At 41.4% G+C, this 21,418-nt stretch overlaps 1 protein-coding gene across 7 annotated transcripts in view; it reads right to left on the bottom strand.

Annotated features, from left to right (window-relative positions):
• Positions 1-509: 509 nt before the first annotated feature.
• The window catches only part of DGKB (diacylglycerol kinase beta), a 686,362-nt gene continuing 665,453 nt past the window's right edge, over positions 510-21,418 (bottom strand). For all 7 annotated transcript variants that reach the window (XM_072650808.1, XM_072650809.1, XM_072650812.1 and 4 more), the window contains one exon: positions 510-2,561. In XM_072650808.1, coding sequence (XP_072506909.1) covers positions 2,454-2,561 — 108 coding nt within the window. In that variant the 3' untranslated portion in view covers positions 510-2,453. The remainder of the gene's footprint in view (positions 2,562-21,418) is intronic.

The raw sequence follows: 21,418 nt of genomic DNA on the forward strand, positions 1-21,418 counted from the left end.
TTGGAGGGAAGCTTCAGCCCCCTAGTTATGGCCATTAACACCCATTATGGAGTCCTTGTCTGCATGGTGTTTAGCGTGTGTCCCTGATGTTGTCCACTGAGTGTTTTTCTTTGGCCCGTCATTAAGAATGATTCACTAACCCTTGTGGAATTTAAAGCAGAGTTCTGTAAAAAGTAATGAAGAGATAATCACACACTGTAGGGAACACAAAGGTTGTAATTCCAAAATATGGCCTTACACCAAAGGCCTTCAGCCTATGGGACATCATTGTGTCAATTCACGCGAAAATATTTACTCCCTGAAACCATCATTTTGTAAGATCAGCGTCCACAGCAGGAAACCTCAGGCCGACAAGAGCATTGGCTTTTTCTGTTGATGAGACATCTTTTCAGCTGGAGAGCTGTGCTACCTACTAGTCTAAGTTACTTTTTTGGGCTTCTCCAGGGCAAGGGATGATGGTCTTAGGAACGTTGGACTGTGTCTGGAAAAAATCAAACCACAACATCCTCTTTCAAGGACCCATGAAGATATTTTGTTTATTTTTATTTGATTTGGAGGGTTCTAGGATACTGAGAGAAGGGACTTGGGTACAGGATCTTCTCCAGAATGTCAGGCTAAGACATGGGGGTGGCTTAGGTCCAGGCTCCTGTAGCACTCAGATGAGTTAGGCCTCCAACCAAAGCACAGAGATGAAAGCCGTGTCATTGGGAATCCATAAATCCATGCACACGACTGAGTTCCACCAAATGACTAAATGGTCTTTGTTTTTCAAAGATGAATTGAAACAATACAAAATAGCACTGATAAATCATTAGCACTTTAATGCAGAGAGAGAGAGAGAGAGAGAGAGAGAGAGAGAGAGAGAGAGAGAATCATGCGTTTCAAACACTTTTTCCCCTTGTGGCATGTTAGAAGACACCAAACATTAGATGATGAAATGGGGGTTCATATGAACAAGCAGTACCTTGGCTGTTAATGGAAGCATTTGCATTGTGTCCTTGGCTCAACGCCACATGGGGATGATACCATCCAAGGACATTCCTCAGGTCACAACAGGGATTAGACATACCATGCAAAGCTCTATGCCCTCAGGCATAAATAGTTCTAAGAAATCTCCCAGAGGCAAGAACCTAAGGACGTGCCTGATTCACACTCCCATCACCTTAACATTTGAAATGAGCGGTGGTACCAACGTTAAAGAGAAGGACCTGAGACCACCTCTGGGTTCCTCCCTCAGATGCATTTAAGTGAAACACAGGACATACATTTATGCATAACAAGGAGGCCAAGTATGGCCTTCTGCAATTGGGACTATATATTTAGGAGTTCTATCAAAGGTGAGCATTTTAATTATAATTAATGGACAGCTTATCCTCTTCTGGTGTTATTTCAGCCATCTCTAAAGGAATTCAAAGAATTGTCAATTTCCCGGAGTGGATTGGCTCCCCAGCGCCTGATTAATTATGCATTAACCCATTTCTCTCAGGCCTCTCTCACTAAATCTTTGGTGGGAAATGCAGTTGATTAGGCACACGGTTTACAAAGTCCACTTGGTTATTGGTTACAGAAGCAATTACGAGGTGCTCTCACAGGGGTTCAGAGGGAGGGAGATTTAGGGTTTGTTGCCAAATTGAGTTCAGAATCAAATGCTTTCATGTATTTCTGGAAAAAGAACTTGGCTTTCCATTTTCCTAGAAATATATGTCTTCTGCTAGCTTCACTAGACAATCCATTCCCCCTTTTCAATCGCACACACAACAGAGTTAAGCTTGGAAGAAGAGGGGAAGCATAGGACAAGCCATGAGACAGGACAGATAACTGCTTAATGAAACCTGTGATTGTAAAGGCCCCTTAGAAGTCAAGGTCAAAGACCATTGATCTGATATTTGGTTCCCAAAGAGAAGACAATAATATATTTAGAATAATAATAATGGTAATTATACCTTACATTTAACTAGTGCCTTTCAAGGTCTACAAAGCACTTTACGTCCATCACCTCACTTAAGCCTCTAGCCAGCCCGGGTGAGCATCCTCACCTGCTGTTACTGATCTGGGCTGGATAGTAAGGAGATTGTCAGTTTCTCCTGGCAGTTCCCTTTTCATGTTTCACAACAGGCTACTCCCACAAGCTACTACGCGGCAGGGGCTGCAGAACGGGGGCAGGGTTAGGGTATGTGGAGAGAGACATACAAATCCATGGGGATGCATGCCACAGATATATGCAGTATCACTTTATGGAAACATCTGCTTTCTTCATGCAAAATGCCTCTAAAACTGGGACAAGAAATGTTCTAATAGCAGAATTGGACATTAGCTCAGGCACAGACACTGGAGAACCAATTCCAAGAGTTGGCGGCATATACAGACGACAAAAACGGGTCGAAGCTTTTCCAAAGTGAACGCTCACAAGCCGGAGGATGCCCGTTTGGTGCCAAGAGGCCAAGCAGTTGGGCTCACTCCTTGCTGCGGTTCCGTGTCCTCCGGACGATGGAGCAGAAGAAGCCAGTTTTCGGCGGGGGTCCCATAAGCATTGGTGCTTGGTTCTTGTGGGTAATTTTAATCTGGGGGAAAAGCATATAAATACACATAAAGAAAGAGTCAGCGCGAGATTCAATCATCTTTTTCTGAAGCTCTGCTGAGGTTACTAATATTTCATGAGAGGCTGAATGGCCACAAATAGCAGCACTTCTGGAGCCGCTATTATTACGTAAACTTTCCCCCACTCCATCCTTCTCCCCACTGCCCTGACCTTTTTTAAAGAAAAGACATGAGAATGCATTAAAACACATTTTATTACACAGGATACTTAAAACAACCATAAAATTAATCGAGTTCATATTTTAAACATTATGCTTTCTGTAACCACATGCAGCAGAGCTCAGGGCAGCACTGGGCTGCCTTGATGATTGGCAGCTTCTGACTTGGCCTTTGGGCATTTCATCTGAGCACAACTGAACAAGATGCCCAGGAAGGGATGGTCCAATGTCAAAGAAGCCTGGGACAGGGTGGAAAGTCTATTGGGTATTCACGTCTCCCTCGGATTCTCCCAGGCTTTTTTTTCCCCAATGAGCCTTAGCCCTGGGTTTCTCTTGGTTGATTTTGCTGCATTTTCCAAACAGTCATTGGAAGGCAAAGCAAAAGCAAACACGGAGAAAAGGTCAAAAGTGATGAACTAGCTTTCTAATTTGTTAATTAATTGGCAATAGAATAGAATACGATATTGAAAATCCTTGCTTCCTAAAATTCTGGAAGACTGTTTTAAAGCTCTCTGCTTCCCTTCATTTGCTATAGAACGACGAATCACCTTAGATGAGACAACCTCAGAGTAGATTATGTCGGCAATTTTCTCTAATTCCAGCCTAAATTAGAGAAGACATTTTATGAATCTCGGCTATGCTCACAGCTAATTGAAAGCAATTATCAGAGTGGCATTTTGTCTGTGGCTTTAAGATACATTGTAAGATAATAAATGATTCTCATTATGTAATAAAAAGGTCACGTCTTGCCTTTGGGCTAGTGACGCCAAGAGTTTTTCAAAAGCAATCGGAGACATTTTCTTTAGCGAGCTGTGCCTGATACAAGAGCCATCCCTTATTAAATATCAGTTGTCACCTGCACACTCCCCACATCAGAAATGAGTATTTCTTTCAAAAAGAAACACCGTCTCATTAAAAACGGCAAAAAATATATCTCTTAAAGTGCATGGCTGACATTTCCAAGTGAAAATGAATCTCCTTCACTTGTCACTCACTAATAGCAATGAAACACAAAGATGTGTGTCATATGGATGGGATCATTAAAATCGGCACAGGGCCTGCCTGGGGGCCGGGGGGAGTAGCATAGACTGGAGCAGACACCTTAAAAGAAGGAGCACCTTGGCTAGGTTCTAATGGAATCCAAGGTCATTCTGGATGCATTCAGGGTGCTTATCTGGTTAAAGAGAACCCCTGGTTAAAAAAGGGGGTGGAGGCCAATGTTCCCTGCCCCTTCCGCTCTGAGTCTCAGGTTACCCTGAAACATATTGTTGGGCAAGCCAGGTTGAAAAAAAAGGATCCTACTCCCTTCTCATACATGTGTGTGGGGCATGATGAGGATATGGGGGAGGGACTCATGAGAGACTCCCGGGTATCACCTCAGACAGGTGTTTTATCAACGATTTGAATTTAGTTATGATCTACTTATACGTCAGCCAATAAACATTTATTAAGAGCTGAATGTGCACTCCATATTTCCCAAGGGATAATTTACATTCTATTTAAGACAGATGCCATATGTCCTTCTCATCTAACTCACCTGGTAAAAAGTAGAATGGAAGCTGTGGGCCAGCAGGGGTTGTTCGACTATTATCTTTTTATCTCTAGTACTTAGCAGAGTGGCCCATGTATGGTAGGAGTTGAATGCCTATTTGTGCATCGGTTGATTGATAGGGATGTGGGAGAATCTTTGTTGTTGCTGGGAGAGTGGGACAATGGTCTCTTCCAATCCAACCCTGCATCTTTTGCTAAATGCCTACTGTGATCAAGGCGCTGCGCTAGATGTGGGGGATGCTAAAACAGTTATCTAGAGAAGAAAGGATTCTGTATCTGTTTTGAAAACTTCTAGCTCAAAGAAATAGCTTTGTAAATAATTGGAAAAGTATATTGTGAAAAGCAAGCCAACTTCCCTTAGGAGAACGTAAGTTCATTGAGGACAAGAGCTATTTTATTTTTACCTTTGTGTCTCTGGTCTAGCTATTCTAAGTCATTACATATGATATTGAATTGAATTCAGTGGCATAAGAAAGGACCTCAAGTATATAGTAAGATGTGTGCTTGAAGAAGACAAATTTCCTGTCTAAGACACATACCAAAGTGATCACGTAGCCCCTGACTGAAGACATGCAGTGAAGGAGAACCCATTCTCTCCCGAGGCGGTCCCTCCAAATTTAGGATAGTTTCTCTCTCTCTCTCTGTCTCTCTCTCTCTGTCTCTGTCTCTCTCTGTCTGTCTTTCTCTCTCTCTCTGTCTCTCTCTCTCTGTCTCTGTCTCTCTCTGTCTGTCTTTCTCTCTCTGTCTGTCTTTCTCTGTCTCTCTGTCTCTCTCTCTCACACACACACACATTCTCTCTCTCTATCCATATATGTGTGTAAAAATTATATATATATATAGTATTTACATATTTATGTCTTCATATCATAAATTTGATATGTGTGCATCAGAGTCACCTTGCATTTCTTAAGTGCCTACTATGTGTTGAGAACTGTGCTAAACATATTCAACAAATGACTTGAATAGATATTTAATGGATATTCTTTGAGAGTGATGAAGGAAAACCATAGATTTCAGGACTTGGTAGAAAGAGACACAGAGATCACTCTAGTCCAATCATCTCATTTATTGGTGTACAAAGAGAGGCTCAGAGACAGGGCAGCACATGCTCATGGCCACACGGTCAAGCAATAGCTGAACTGGGAGTAGCACCACTGTCTCTTGACTCACTAACAACGTTCCCACCAAAGCACAAAAGGAAAGCCTGCCTCACTCTTAATGTGGGGAACCTGAAGGAGAGCTAGCAGCCAAGTGCCAGGACTTCACTGTCAGTAGACCGTTAGCATTACAATCCAGGAAGTGTAGATGGCCCATGGACTCTCCCTAGATGAATTGTTTTATTCTCCACACAGACTTCAGGGAATTGATGACCAAGGACTGCTGATCATGCCACAAAACATGGTCATAGACTTATCCTTTCCAAGCTCAATATTCACATTCATCAAAAGTGCCTCCCCCTCAAGGCAAATAACTACCAGAAGAATTAATGTCAACAAATTAGAGCTCTTCTCTGAGCGTGAACAGTTTGCTGCTGACTTGGAGGGAAAGTTGAGCCATTACATAGTTGACAATAGTGAAACAGAAAAGGAGTGGGCAGCTTTCAGAGATTTGGTGCACAGCACTGCATTTGCTCAACTGGGTCAGAACATTCTCAAACACCAAGACTGGTTTGATGAAAATGATGGGGAAATTCAGAAGCTGCTAAATGAAAAACAATAACTCCACAGGGTTTACCAGCAGGATGGTTCATCTACTTCTAAGAAGGCAGCATTTAATTCCATCAAAAATAAAGTACAAGCAAAACTTAGAGAGATGCCGGACTTCTGACTCAGTAAAAAGGCAGATGAAATTCAGTTTTATACTGATAGTAACAATCCGAAGTACTTCTATGATTCCCTGAAAGATATTTATGGACCAAAACCCTATGGTGCATCACAACTACTCAGTGCTGATGGACTCACATTGATTAGTGGTAAGGACATGATACTAGAGATATGGGCTGAACACTTTGATAGTGTTCTCAACAGACCATCATCAATCAATGCTGAGACCATTGACCGTTTACCTCAGGTTGAAGTCAATTCCTCCTTAGCTGAACTTCCAACTGAAGAAGAGGTTTTGAGGGTCATTAGACTCCTTTCATGTGGCAAAGCACCTGGTGCTGATTCTATTCCAGCTGAGATTTACAAGGTAGTGGGACCATTGCTCATACAAAAGCTGACTGAAATTTTTGAGGTTATATGACAAGAAGAGTTCAAGGATGCCTCCATTGTCCATCTCTATAAAGTTAAAGGAATAGATTGTCCTGCAACAATCACAGGGGGATCTCTCTCTTAGTCATTGCTGGCAAGATTCTTGCTAGAGTCCTCCTTAATAGGCTGATCCTTCACCTGGAAGATGGTCACATACCTGAGAGCCAGTGTGGCTTCAGAAAGGGTTGAAGAACAGTTGATATGGTGTTTGCTGTCCGACAACTCCAGGAAAAATGCCAGGAGCAGAACAGAGATCTATACACAACATTTGTAGATCTGACCAAGGCCTTTGACACTGTTAGTCATGACAGCTTATGGAAAATTGTCAAAATTTGATTGCCTGGAGAAGTTCATCAATATTGTACATCAATTTCATGATGGGTTTGCCTGGGTTCTGGATAATGGACAAAGCTCTCGTGCCTTCTCAGTCACTGGTGGAATGCAACAGTGGTGGAATGTATTCTTGCTCACATGTTTTTAGCATGATGTTTTCAGCCATGTTGTTAAATGCTTTCAGTGAGAATGAATATGGCATCAAGGTCAGCTACCACACTGATGGTAAGTTCTTCAGTTTCAAAAGATTACAAGCCAAGACCAAAGTGGAGGGAGTATTGGTGCATGATTATCTCAATGCAGCCTCTAAAACTGAGATGCAACAAAATATGTACAACTCTCTGCTGCCTGTGCTAATTTTGGCCTAATAATTAACACCAAGAAAACATAGGTGGTCCATCAGCCACCACCATACAAATCATACTTGGAACCATCAGTAACAACAAATGGAGAAGTTTTGAATGTTGTGGATAAGTTCACTTACCTTGGTAGTTTACTTTCTAGGGATGCACACATTGCCAATGAGGCTGATGCACACATTGCCAGAGCTAGCTCAGTGTTTGGTAGGCTTCAAAAAAACATTCGGTAGAAAAGAGGTACTGGACTGACTACCAAACTGAAGCCATTCTAGAGCCGTTGTGCTGACCTCATTGTTGTATGCCTGCGAAACATGGACAGTCTACCAGCACCATGCCAGGAAACTGCATCGCTTCCATTTGAACTGTCTTAGGAAGATTCTGAAGATCACGTGGCAGGATAAGGTACCAGACACTGAGGTTGCTTGAACTGAATTGCCAAGTATTCAAACTATACTTTGGAGAGCACAACTCTGATGGGCTGGCCACATTGTTTGAATGTAAGATGTACACTTCCCCAAAAGACTTTTTATGGAAAACTCACATGGGGCAGGCGATCACATGATGGTCAGAAGAAGCCATAGAAGGACACTCTTAAGGTCTCTCTCAAGAACTTTGGATTTGATTGTGTGACATGGGAGACACTGGTACAGGACTGCTGAGTATGGTGTGCCCACATCAGATCGGGTGCTGTGCTCTATGAGCAAAGCAGAATTGAAAGAGCACAAAGGAAATGTAGGATGCATATATTTGGAGTATCCACCCCAAGTGTTTCATACGCTCTATCTGTACCCAATCTGTGGTAAAGCATTCCAAGCTCATATTGGTTTGATCAGTCACAGTTGGACACGTTGAAACTTCACTTTACCATGGTGATGTCATTTTGGTCTTTTTTGAGAATGAAGGACAACAACCACCACCAGCAGGGGATGGCCATGCACAGGTGTTCCACTCTTTAGGTAACTGTGTCCATTTTCCTTTGTGCTGGATATGAGTCTACCACTACTTTCAATCATCCTTTCTATGAGTTTCAACTTCCCTAGTGATGTTTCACAATTCCTCCAATGGGAAATGGAGACTCAATGCAAATTGTTGACTTATCTTTACACCTGTGCCCTTGAGTAATTCCCACCTGATTGCTCCATGAGCTAGCTCCATCAGTCATCCTATTTATCTCAAACATATTCAATATCTTCCTCTTCATTAGTTCATTTCTTTCAGTCTATAAATACATATTAGTGTTGTTGTTTGTTGTTTGTTGAAGTTGTTGTTTGCGTTAGTGTTCAAGTCTTTGCAACTCCATGGACCATACATAGCACACCGATACTGTCCATGAGGTTTTCCTGGTAAAGATACTAGAGTGGTTTGCCATTTCCTTCTTTAATGACTTAAGGCAAATAGAGGTTAAATGACTTGCCCAGGGTCACACAGCTAGTAAGTATCTGAAGGCAGATTTGAACTCAGGTCTTCCTAACTCCAGCCCAAGTACTCTATCTGTTGAGACAACTCATAGCCTTTATAAACTGCTACTGTGCTTTATTTGATTTTTTAACAAAAGCAATTTGGGTGTTGGAATCATCATCACCGTCATCATCATCGTATTTAGATAACACTTGCTACGTACCTGGCATTATGCTAAGTACCTTACAATTATCACTTCATTTGATCCCAGTTATTACTTCCCTTTTCTATTTGAGAAAACTGAGGCAAACAAGGGATTTAAGAATGAATTATTCACATTGATCTTGAGTTTTCAGTGACCGTCTTTTGCCTTCCAAAATCATGCTTAGCTTTGATGGGCAGCTGACTTGTGGAATGAAAGTCCATGTTTCTTAACTTCTGGTATATTATATTTCAAATCTTCTGTCATTTCTGGTTTTTGCAATTCAAGTTTTGAAATTTGGTGGTTTTTGATGCGTGACACTTTTCATCTCTACTGTTTTGTTCTTAAGATCATAGCTTTGTCAGTATAGACTTAAGCTTGAAAATAGTGTGTTGAGATACGTTGAATTTGGAACTCACCTCTCTTGGCATCCTATGAATTTTCTCAACATTTATTTCATCCCTCATTTTGTAATATATTTTAAGAAAATTCCACGTAGTTTCTTTAAATAAGAGTCAGCTGTTATATTTTTAAGAATTTTTAAAAAGTCTAATAATTTTAATATTCTTTGGGGTATATTACAGATATTTTGCTTTTTCTTCAATTCCTTCTAAATCTATTTCCATTTGAGTAATTTTCTGTGTTTGCATTTCTTTCCCCCTGTGCTTTCTGACATTCTGCTCTCCAATATGAATAACAAACGATAATATGTATATGGCATAGTAATTATGATGATAATAATGATAGCCAGCATTAACACATTGTTTTAAGGCTTACAAACACTTTACCCATATTATTTCATAGCCACCTTGGGAGGTATTTTATTAACTCCCTTTTAGAGTTGAGGAAACTGAGGCAGACAAAGGCTAAGTGACTTGCCCCTGGTCACCCAGCTGGTAAGTGCCTGAGGCTGGTTCTGAACACAGTTCTTCCTGACTCCATATTTAGGAGAGAGAAGGAAGCACAATCCAAACAATACACACACCACAAAAAACAGAGCATTAATGGCCACACAATGTGCATGAAATTTCTGGGCTCCTTGCGTTGATACACTTTTAAAGTTAATAGACACACCTGCTGGCTTTGGTAATAGCTAGTGAATCACAGGAACACAGGGTTAATGAGCGATCATTTGCAATACCTGTTAATTTGCTTTCTCCCCGATTTATATATTTGAGTACTAATAGATGGACATCAAGATACATGTTGTCATAATTAAAAGAAATAGAGAGGGGTTCCAGTGGCCACCACTCAGGCCTGCTCTCCTGAGGTCTTCAAGAACACAGTCAGAATGCTGCATTATGGGTGCCAGGCACCCCATCATTTAGCATCCATCTGGTGCTATACATTATCTGTGACCAGTCAGGAGAGTGTGAGAAGGCAAGAAGTGAATAGGTTTTACTTAGACTATTCTGGAGTGTGTGTGTGTGTGTGTGTGTGTGTGTATGTGTGTGTGCGCGTGTGCGCACATCTGTGTGTATAACTGCAACCATGTCTGTAACTGTAACCATGTCTGTAACTATATCTGGCTCATATGCTGGGCTCTTTGGGGGGACAATAACATCCCCAGTTACCTCTGCTCATGAATACCACAGCTCAGAAGAGCATGAGCTTTGAGAAGGTGGGTCAGAAGTCAAGTGACTCAATGAACCTTTGAAAATGGAATGACCATGTCCCTGGTGCTCTTGCTTCCCCAGCCAATCAACTGGGATTGGTACATTAGGTTGATTTTTCCATATCCCCAATTCTAGAAAGTTCTCTGGTATTCTGGGCAGCTTCTGGCACTGTGCTTTCAGCTCCTTCCCTGGGCTCAATAGACCACTTGACTTTCCCGTTAGGGAGATCTGAATTTCCCAATCATCTGCTTCTTCTGTGTCCCAGCTTTTGCACTCTTCGTAGGGATTTACTGAGCATAGGTGCAGATCTAGGGTAAAGGTTGTAGAACACTCTTTGGAGCACTGCAGTTAGCAGAGGAGTAACGTTAAGAATTATGTACTCTGATTTGTTTCATTTAAACTCAATATCTCAATCAAAAATCTTTATTGTCTAATAAGTGGCCAACTTTAAGCTGGACTAGTCCTGACCTGGACTATCTAAGATGGTTTAAAAAAATTCTCGCTATCTAGAATTTGGAATGACTCCAAGCATTTCTGGTTGAGCCTTCTGGGCAGTGTAAGGGGAATAAAGTAGTTTCCATTTATCTAAAGTGCTATGTATAACCAGTGGATGCTGATAAACTGTTTAAATTCTCTTTAACCCTAGAGCTAGCTGTATTTGAGTGATAGAATAGACCTGTTTTTTTTTTTTTTTTCCGAATCTTTGGGATGGAAAGGACTCCATGAATATCAGATGTCCATGTAATTACAGTCAAGTACTGAATAATTAAACCCAGAAATATAAGGTCTATAGTGGAAGTAGCAAATTTCAAATTAAAATCATGCTGGTGGGTCAATGTCTAACAGGTCAAAAAAGATTAATGAGAATCGAAGTAATTAAAATATTGCATCCCTTTTCTGTACAAGGCACTGTTGAGCAGAATTCAATCTGTGAAAATCCTGAATTAGAATATGTACGAACGTTCTCAATTTTGGTAATAGACCAAACTGCTTTGGGCTGGCATCCTGCAAATCCACTTTCATCGCTTAATCTCTTGGTGACTCATGACAGGACAAGAACAATGGTACCACAGAGTATGGACTTGACCTTTTATGGATAAGCTCATGGGAACTCATTGAGGTGGCCTTTCTTTGCTTTTTTAAAAATTTGATATTTTATCTTTATCATCATATGTGTTCATCTCCAACAACAATTTGAAGAACTTTCCCATCTAACCCAGTAGAAAAGGTAATTTTCCCTGGTGTTTCCTTCACTGGAGCACTTGCCAAATTGCCTGTCTTGGATTTAGAATAGACTGGCCTTCTCAACTAAAGGATGCTGGGAGCCATTTGGTCCCAGGTACGGAGCAGAGCCATATGGCTTTAAGTAGAAAGTGTGAGTTAAACTCCGTAAGCCTAGGACCGCCAAGAAGATGGGAAATGCAGCACAGAATTTGCCCAAGTCCCCTTGCCAGTGCCTTTCACATTCAAGGCCTTATTTTCTGGAACTGACATGTCAGTTGCAATTTCTAAGTTTAATGTTAAAATCTTTTAACTAACATCAGACTGAGAGAAATCTTGAAAAGGATCTTTTTTCAGTCTTCCAAAAGGAACTTGGGATGTTCACTTGCCAAAGAAGACACAGGCGTTTAAATAAGGCACAGTATAGAAGAATGGAAAGGTGACTTTCCAAAGGACATTAAATTCACGCAAGCATGGTAAATGATACACTTTGGCGTGGATCTTCTTTGGAGCTGTGGACGAGAGTTCTATTTCTTTGTACTTAAAGCCTAAGTCACCCTCTGGATGGAAGTTCATTAGGAAGTCTGGTAAACTATGGATGCTTGGATACTGTATAGAGTTTTTTAGTAAAATCTCATGTAGAGAGAAAAAAAGTTCTATATTTGGAGTATCTGAGTTCAAATTCCAGCTCTGTCACTTAGTACCTGTATGACCCTGGGTAATTTCTTTTCTTTTTTTTCTCATCTAGAAAATAAAGCGGTTGGATTAGATGATACATAATATGCCAACAATATCTAATCTTACAAATTAATTCACGTATTTACTTTAGTAATCTATTGTCTATGGTTAAATCATTGGATTGTAATAGATTGAAAGTTGGTTTGGCATTTTGTCACCCAGAAATCTCAATTAACCTCTAATATATGACATCTACAATGAAATGGCAATTAATATTTCTCCTGAAAACTCTAAGGAATTACTTAAACCAGAAGTGCCTTCTGAATCCTCAAAGATGAAGTATTAAACATTAAATTGTGCTTATGCCAATTTTAGTGCCAAGTAAATTATGTTATGCTCTCATTCGTGTACAATTGACCATCACATGATAATTCTCTATTAACCTGAATGTCATGTCTCAAAGGTGGTCTTATATAATGTATTCGTCCTTTGTTGCCAAAGAAGACCATGCCATCAGAGAAATAATGATATGACTTGCACTTGACTTTGTTTTGAGTGAAGGAGGGCTGTGCAGGTCACCAGCCTTCCTTCTCCTCCAGAGCCATCTGAATTCAGTGACCAGATATTCATCAGGATGACTGGAGATGACCCAGGATGAGACAATTGGGGTTAAGTGACTTGCCCAAGGTCACACAGCTAGTGAGTGTCAAGTGTCTGAAGTGAGATTTGAACTCAGGTCCTCCTGACTCCTGCACTCGTGCTCTCCACTGCACCACCTAGCTGCCCCAAGTCTGATATAGTAGAAGGGGCCTGGACCTGGAGTAAGGAAGAGGCTGGGTTACATTTACTGTGTGCGCAAGAGCAAGTCACATAATTTCTCCAGTCCTGTTTCCTGACCTTGAAAGGGGGGGAGGGTTATTATTTCTGGTGTATCCAGTGCAAAACATTGTCATGAGGATCCAATCCAATCCAACAAGCACTAATTAAACAACTCTGTGCGAGGTGTTTATCCTAGGGCTAAGGGTTAAGACAAGGAATACACCATATAAATTGAATTTGCTATTGTCAGAAAACCCAAAGATCCGCGTCTCTCACCAGGCTGGACAATAGAGCACCTATGGTCTCTGGGGGCAATGTCATTCTTCACTGCCTGACTTTAAAGAGCTCACATGGTATTTGGCGTATCATCAAATGCTTATACCTCAGGTCAGGTACCATTATACAGAGGTGAAATTAAGGTAGTGGGAAAATTGTAAAGAGTGGTGAAAAGAGGCCTGGGGTCCTGCTCAGTGTTCCATATCCCTTGCCCTACCTTGAGGAGAAATTATGATGCACGAGGGAGGCCCAGGAATGGGGCACCCTGTTTCTAGGCCATATGGAGCCAAAGAGGACAAATAGGATCCTTTCTCCATAGGACATCCCACAAGAACTTAAATCCAGCTGTCATAGCTCCCTCACACTAAGTGTCCCCAGGGCCATTCACTGACCCTTGTTTGAATGACTTGTAGGTTATCATTCTGGCATTCTCTATGTCCTCGAAATCCTCACATAACTTTGGAGGGCCCCAATAAATTTTACCATGAAAAATCAGCAAACTTGTAATTAGCCATTTTGATACCTGAAGCAAGTGGAAGTGGGTGGGATTTGGGAGGTAGGGAGGCTAGCAAAAGATCAAAACATCTCTTGGAGGCATGTTGTTGAAGGACTCGGTGTTAGAGGGGAAATAAGGGCAGGGCTCGGGTGAGGGAAGAGGAAGTGAGCCGGGTCAAAGGAAAAGCACACCATGGTTGTCACTATGGAGTCGAGGTTGGATAAGGCATGAAATATGTCCACAGAGGATGCTCTTTGCACCCTAAATTTCTTGTCCTAGGGGCAAACCTAGGCTCACTATGCCTCAGTTACAGTTATGGGTGGAATGTTTCAGTTACATTTCTTACAGCAAACATTTGTCCTTTGAGGTTAGAATGAACTGTGTCCCAATGAGGCATGGTGTGCCTAACATAGTTACGGCCAACAAAAATACTGCCGGTCCTCTCTTCACAACTGAAATGTTTTCTAAAATAGAAGAAATGGGCCCAGTGATTAAGAATTAAGGTTCTGGCAAAAAAGAACTACTCAAGTTGATGTGAAAATATTTAAATCCTCATGTATAAAAATGAAGGACAATAATAAATTAGTCTAATTGTAAACATAACGTTAGGAGTAGGATTTTACATGACAGCTTAAAAATTTTCTTTAAAACATTATTGTGCAGGATGCAATCCAATCTAATCAGCTTGGCATTAATTAAGCTCTAATAATGTACTCTGGTGTCTTTCCTAAGTCTAGGGATCGGTTTCCCTGCCATTCAGGTAGACTACAGAACATTACGGTGTCATCATAATTTTTAACATAGTAAGGAAATGACAGAGCTGCAAAATTACAATAAATGATTAATGGTATTTTTTTGTGTTTTGTACTAATAGGTATCAAGGAGTCTTTAAATTAATAGAGCTGTCAGACTCCAGCTTGTCCAAGATCCTGCTTTGAACTCGAATGGAAATCGTGTCTTCCACAGACACCTGAAGATGACACTCTGGAATCTTGTACATTTTAATTAGTAGGTGCAATTGTTTGGCTCCCCTGGAACCACTGAAAATTAATTGGAAATTAGTCACAACTCATTCTTTTCTCCACTGCCTGAAATCATGGTGAGATGGGTGCATTCCATCCTGGCACCCTTGTCTGGAAGCAGAAAGCACACAGGCAGCAAATTGTATTGTCAATTATAGAAACAACAACTGCTGGAAAATTAGAAAAAATTATGCACAGGTAAACAGAAAGAATTGATGTTCCAAAGAATGCCCAGCATAAAGCTCCCCAACAGACTTTGAGTACATAAAGGCAGAGGGATGGAGGCACGGCTGGCAAACTTGTCTGGTAGCAAGACTGCGACCAGGGCTACAAGTTTCTCTAACTCTACATTTGGTTTCTTCACAGCTTCTTTCCTTCCTTCTGCTTGTTGCTCTAGAAAAAAATAACACGACTGGGAAATAGATGAATTTATGGAATTGGGTCTTGGGATGGTAGAGAGCTCCTTGGAGTGAAGTTCTGGAGTGAACTGTATGAATTAATTGCTTCTCAGAAAATGAGAGGCAAAGATTATGATTTAGAATCAGGAGAAAACAAAATTAGGCTTGTTTCTTGGAAAGGGACCAGCATTGTTGGAGAAATGGGGGTTCAGAGCAGGGAAGGCAAAAGTTATTGGGCTCAGTGAGGTCTCAGTTGCCTCCAAATCATGTCCTAGTCTCCCCCATAGATTGCGCAGAGCTCTCTATCTGCCTCCAATTTCCCTGCCCTTCTAAACTGAGTTGTTTTAGCAGCTTAAGACTCTTGAAAAAACGTGTCTACCAAGTCAGTCAGTGTTACATTAGCAACGCTACATAGGTTGTAATGAAGAGAGAATATTCTTAGCCCATCCTCAAAACTCAGCTTTGTTCCTGCACACTGAAGTGGATGAATTTTAAAAAGTGATTTCATGATACTTGAAGTTAGAAGTTAATCAGTTCAACACAGAGGTCTTTGAGGATTCATTACAATTAATGGACCGGTCTGGCAAGAGACAAACTCATGGCCACAACACCATCCAGCCCTGTTGGGATGGGCTGGGATTCACTAATTATACAAGATATGCAACAAAAAGTGATATTAGGGTTCCAGTCTACTAGAGGGTCAATCTAAATGATGCTGAAAAGTCAGTGAAAGGAACCATTTGGGCCAAACCTTAAAAAACTGGCCAACTTTATTTCCAAGGGAGAAGAGTTGATACTTTACTCCATAATAAACTAAAACTCAGCCCCTCTGGTCCAGAGGATGGGGGCAAAGCTGGGATCAGTCTCCTCTTCATCATGATACTACTACTGTTGCTGATGTTGCAATTGTTGTTATCAATCCTAGGCAATCAGCTTTTAATAAACACCTACTACGTGCCAGGAATTGTATTAAATGCTGAGGATACAAAAAAAAAAAAAAGACAGAAGGCAGAAGAGCTCTCAAGGAACTCAGCATAATGGGGGGATGCATAATATTCAAATGGTTATATATGAACAAAATATTCAGGGCAAATTGGAGGGGTGTGTGCATGTGTGTGTGTGTGTGTGTGTGTGTGTGTGTGTGTGTGTATGTGTGTGTGTGTGTGTGTTCATCCTTCGTGGCCAAAAAAGACCATGCCATCAGAGAAATGATGACATGACTTGCACTTTGACTTTGTTTTGAGTGAGGGAGGGCTGTGCAGGTCACCAGCCTCACTTCTCCTCCAGAGCCAACTGAATCCAGTGACCAGATATTCATCAGGATGGCTGGAGATGACCCAGGATGAGGCAATTAGGGACAGCTAGGTGGTGCAGTTGATAGAGCACCAGTGCAGAAGTCAGGAGGACCTGAGTTCAAATCTCATCTCAGATACTTGACACTCACTAACTGTGTGACCTTGGGCAAATCACTAAATTGGAGGTAGGCACAGATGAGGAACAAAGATTAAGAAGGATTAGGAAAAGGTTAGTATTAATATAGTACTCTAATGTTTACCAAGGATTTTACATATGTTTTCTCAGTTGATGTTGGTCAATCAGTCACTTAATACATATTTATTAAGCACCTACTAAGTGCTAGGCACTGCGTTAAGTTGGGGGGATACAGAAAGAGGACAAAGACAGTGTGTACCAGGAGCTCATCATCTAATAGAGGAGCCAAAATGATGCAAACAACTCAAAGTGAGGACAAACTGGAAATACTCATCAGAAGGAAGGCATTAGGATTAAGAGGGGTTAAGCAAAGTTTCCTCTAGAAGGGAAGATTTTAGCTAAGGCTTGAAGAAAGCCAGGAGGCTGAGATGAGGAGGGGGAGAACTCCAGGTGTGGAGCACGGGCAGATAAAGCTTCAGGAGCAGAGAGAGGGAGCAACTTAGTCTGAGGCCCAGGGAGGAGCTCAGGGTCACTACATGGGGTGCCAAAAAGGTGAAATGTAAAAAGACTGGGAAGCCAAGTTATTAAGCACCTACTGTGTACACTGTCCTAGGAAATGAGGTTATAAAGACAAAAGTGAGATAAAAACTTCTTCCAAAGAACTTAGCTTCTTTTGGGGGATACCCCATAGACATGTGGTGGCATAGAACATACACAAAATTACTAAAAGGGACCTTGGGGGAGGGAGGACACTAGTGACTAGAAACCAGGGAATGCTTGATGTAAAGGCGGGGTAAAGTCTTGAGAAAAATAAGGGATTCTTTGAGGCAGAAAAGAGAGGGCATTCCAGAAATGAGGGGTGGCCAGTTCGAAAAAAAAACCCAAATGTTTTGTATTAAAAAGCATGAAAATGGGAGTTTGGCTGCAAAGTAGGGTGGGTGAAGAAAAAGTGATATATAACAGGTTGGAGGGGTAGGTCAGGACTATGCTGTGGAGAGATTTCACTTCTAAATAGAGACATTTACCTTTGATCTCAGAGGCTACTAGTATTTTTTGAGAAAGACTGTGCCATGGCTAGGTCTGCACCTTTATTAAGGAGATCCCTTTCTGAGATGTGTTGAGACGGGTTGAGAGAGGGAGACTTTAGAGTCAAGGAGGACACCTGGGATAGATACTGTTGCAATAATCCTAAAATCAACAATAATCCTTCTATTAACAAGAACAACAGATGAGAAACAATGAAGCCTAGACTGAGAAAACATTTCTTCTCTGTTTCCTCATACGTGACTGAGGAATGTGGACCAGATGATCCAGGAGGTCCCTTCTAGTTCTAATTCTGTGAATGTAAGGGATGGCAAATAAAATGAAACAGAGAATACATGAAGGTGAGCAGTAAGGGGTAAGCCTGGAAAGGAATTTAAAACTACGTTAAGAATGGACATTGTAATGGGGAGCCATTGAAGACTTTTGAGCATGGGAGAAGTTGGCAACGTGAAAGCCAGAAGCCAGACAATGAGTAGGGAGGCTCCATTAGTAGTCCAGGTGAGCAGTGATACTGAGGTAGTTGAAGGAGTAGAAAAAGATCCCGGGGATAGGATTGCTTGTTTGAAGGTCAGAAGGACAAGAATTAATAGGAATTTGATAGGAAGGAGAAGGAGGGGCCAAAGATCAAGAAAGCAATAATGAAAATAGTCGCTCTGCCATGATGTCACATTTTGTCCCTAGGACATGCCATGTACATAAAAGTCAATTTCTCTTTAAGCTTTTTGCTGGTCTTTACCACTTTAACAACCATTCCCCATGAAAACTGACACTGTGCTTATTGCCAGGGATAGGGATCCAACTGCTTCTGTTGGCTTCTGGCTAGACTGGGACAACCTACCTCATTATAATGGGATGGTTTTCCACTTTAACTACCAGTAGGCTTACCTTAGAATGTTTTTTCAGCATTACAAGCAAATCTACATGCTCTCAAAATTGCTGTGTTTTGTCTGATCTCTCTTACTGGCTGGATTTATCTCTCCTTTAACATGTCTACCTATAGTGACCAAGGTACTCTTTTATTACACTTGAGAGCCTCGCTGTGTCAAAGATATTTTACTATAAAAATGTACATGGTGGTGGAAGAGAAGAGGAGGAAGTCAGTGCTCACCTGCACTGTGTTCAGAGCAGAATCAGAAACCAATAGTGATCTAGCTTGTGCACTTTCAATATTCTCCCTAGGACATGAACCTGCCTTTGCTTTCCCCAACCCCACCCCAGGAGTATTTCCCTTGGCAGGCTGGCAGTTTTTCCATGTGTTCTGAAAAATCCATCCCAAACCAAATCTTTCTCCATCACAGCTTTTGATTCCTGGCCCAGTCTTGCTGTTAGATCAGAAGACTGGACAGAGCCAAGGTGCTGGTTGTAGTTACTGGGTCCTAATTCCTATAATCCTGGATGCCAGCATTACACCTGTGTTCCTTAACTCACCACTGTGCATGCCAGAAGCCATCTGTCAGGCTGTCTTTCAGCCTCCGCTGAACTCTTCCCCTCAAGTCCCCAAGTGGAATGGAATGATGGCAGGTCCAGAATTGAAAAAGTATGGTAGAAATGGTCCCAATTCCACCACCAACTTTCTGTAGGACTTAGGCCAACTCACTTTAACATCTCTGTTTATCATATACCTTCCCAGTAAATTATTTATACCTACCAGGTCCCTGCTAGTCTCTGGGGTGCCTGGCATTTGCATCTTTTCAAAGAGCCTGCTCATAAAGGGCACTTTGTAAGGACACCAGGATGTCCCAAGTTAGCTTGTCTATAGCTCTCTAGCTGAGAAAATGACACCCTGGAAGCCTTGATGTGCTCCTATTGGGTAATGTGATCTGGTGGCTAGGATTTTTGTCCAGACCCCTCATTCCTCAGTTAAGCAGGAAGTATGCTCAGCTATGAAGGCCTCTGCTAGGACAGTCTGTGTGTGACCTTGACAAGGACACCGAACCCCATCTGGAAAGGGAAGGTCCTTTTCATCTCCAAAGCTAGCAACCGACACCAAGTTCTCACAAATTTTGACACAGTCAAACCAAGCAGGGGGTTGTGGGATCCTTGAAGTTTATTACCTTCCTAGTGGTTCCCTTGTACCTAGCCCATGGATATCTGTGATGACCAAAGAACATTTAATCCAACATGCACTTGTGAAAACCCTGCTTGGATAAAGTTGGTGAGGCATCTAGAAAGCATAGTGGAACCAAGAAGACCTGAGTTCAAATCTGTCTCAGACATACTAGCTAAATAAATCCAGGAAAATCATTTCACCTCTGTCTGTCTCAGTTTCCTCATCTAGAAAGTGAGGATAATGATAGCACCTTCTTCCCAGGCTTAGTGTGAGGTTCAAACAAGATAATATTTGTAAAGCACTTTGTAAAACTTAAAGTGCTATATAATGCTAGGTATATCATCATCATCATCGTTGCAAAAGCTGGATGGTACATACAGTAAGTACACACGTCACATAGATTATACATGTAGATTCCTCCACTGGACTGGGAGGTCCTTGAAGGTATGGTCTGTTTTCTTTTCTTTGTATCCTCTGCCCTGAGCACAGTGACTGGAAAACAAAAGGTGTTTAATAAATGCTTGCTGAGTGGACTTGACTTGGCTTATAGAGTTGGGAGTAAAAGCTTATTACAATTAGATGACAGAGTATGAATACAAAGGAAAACCTCAATTAATTGGAACATTGAATCCTATTTTGTCCAGTGAAATCTAACTGGAATAAGTGAAAAGGGGGCTCTCAAATTAACCTCCAAAATAAACGTTGGAGGGGAAAAAGCAACAACAGTTTACCTGGAGATCTGTAGGAGTTCAGGTGGACCGATAGCTTGATATGAGAGAGTTAACCCTATCACTACCTGTCTCAGTTTCCCTATTTCTAAACTGGGGGTAGTAACAGTACCTACATCCCAGGGTGTTTGTGAGGGTCTAGTGGGATGATAATTGCAAAGCACTCAGCCCAGTTCCTGGCACACAGCAGACAGTATATAAATGATAACTCTTATTTATTAGCAACTATAATAGGACAGGAAACAAAAGGCAAAGGAATTTTAAGTTGCATTATGAGCGAAATCATGTCTAGGACTGAAGAGATGATGGTACCATCTTACCCCTCTTCTCTAGAGTATAGTGCTCAAGTCTGGGGGCCACAGTTAGGAAATACAATGATAAATAAGGTAGGGCATATCCAGTGAAAGACAAGAAGAATGGGGGAGGGCCTTTAAGTCCTACTTCATGAAGATGAGTAGGAAAAACCAGGAATGTTTGTTCTGAAGAGCAGAAGACTTGGTGGGGCTTGACAGCTATCTTCAAGTCACTAACTATGAAAACAGAAAGTAAAAATAATGGTATATTGATAAGAAGGAAAAAAGGAAATAAAGGAAAGAAGGAAGGAAAGAAAGGAAGGAAAGGAAAGGAGAGAGAGAGGAAGGGAAGGAGAAGGGGGGGGAGAAAAAAGAAAGGAAGAAAGAGGAATCTCTCAGTGCTGAAGACATCATAAGAATGAATTTGTTAACAGTGAGAATTGTTTTTTTGCCTCAACTATTTCAGGGTCTATGCTTAGGGAGTCGCCAAACCAA

The sequence above is a fragment of the Notamacropus eugenii genome, chromosome 3 (genome assembly GCF_028372415.1).
Source record: "Notamacropus eugenii isolate mMacEug1 chromosome 3, mMacEug1.pri_v2, whole genome shotgun sequence".
In the NCBI taxonomy this organism is placed as follows: Eukaryota; Metazoa; Chordata; class Mammalia; order Diprotodontia; family Macropodidae; genus Notamacropus; species Notamacropus eugenii.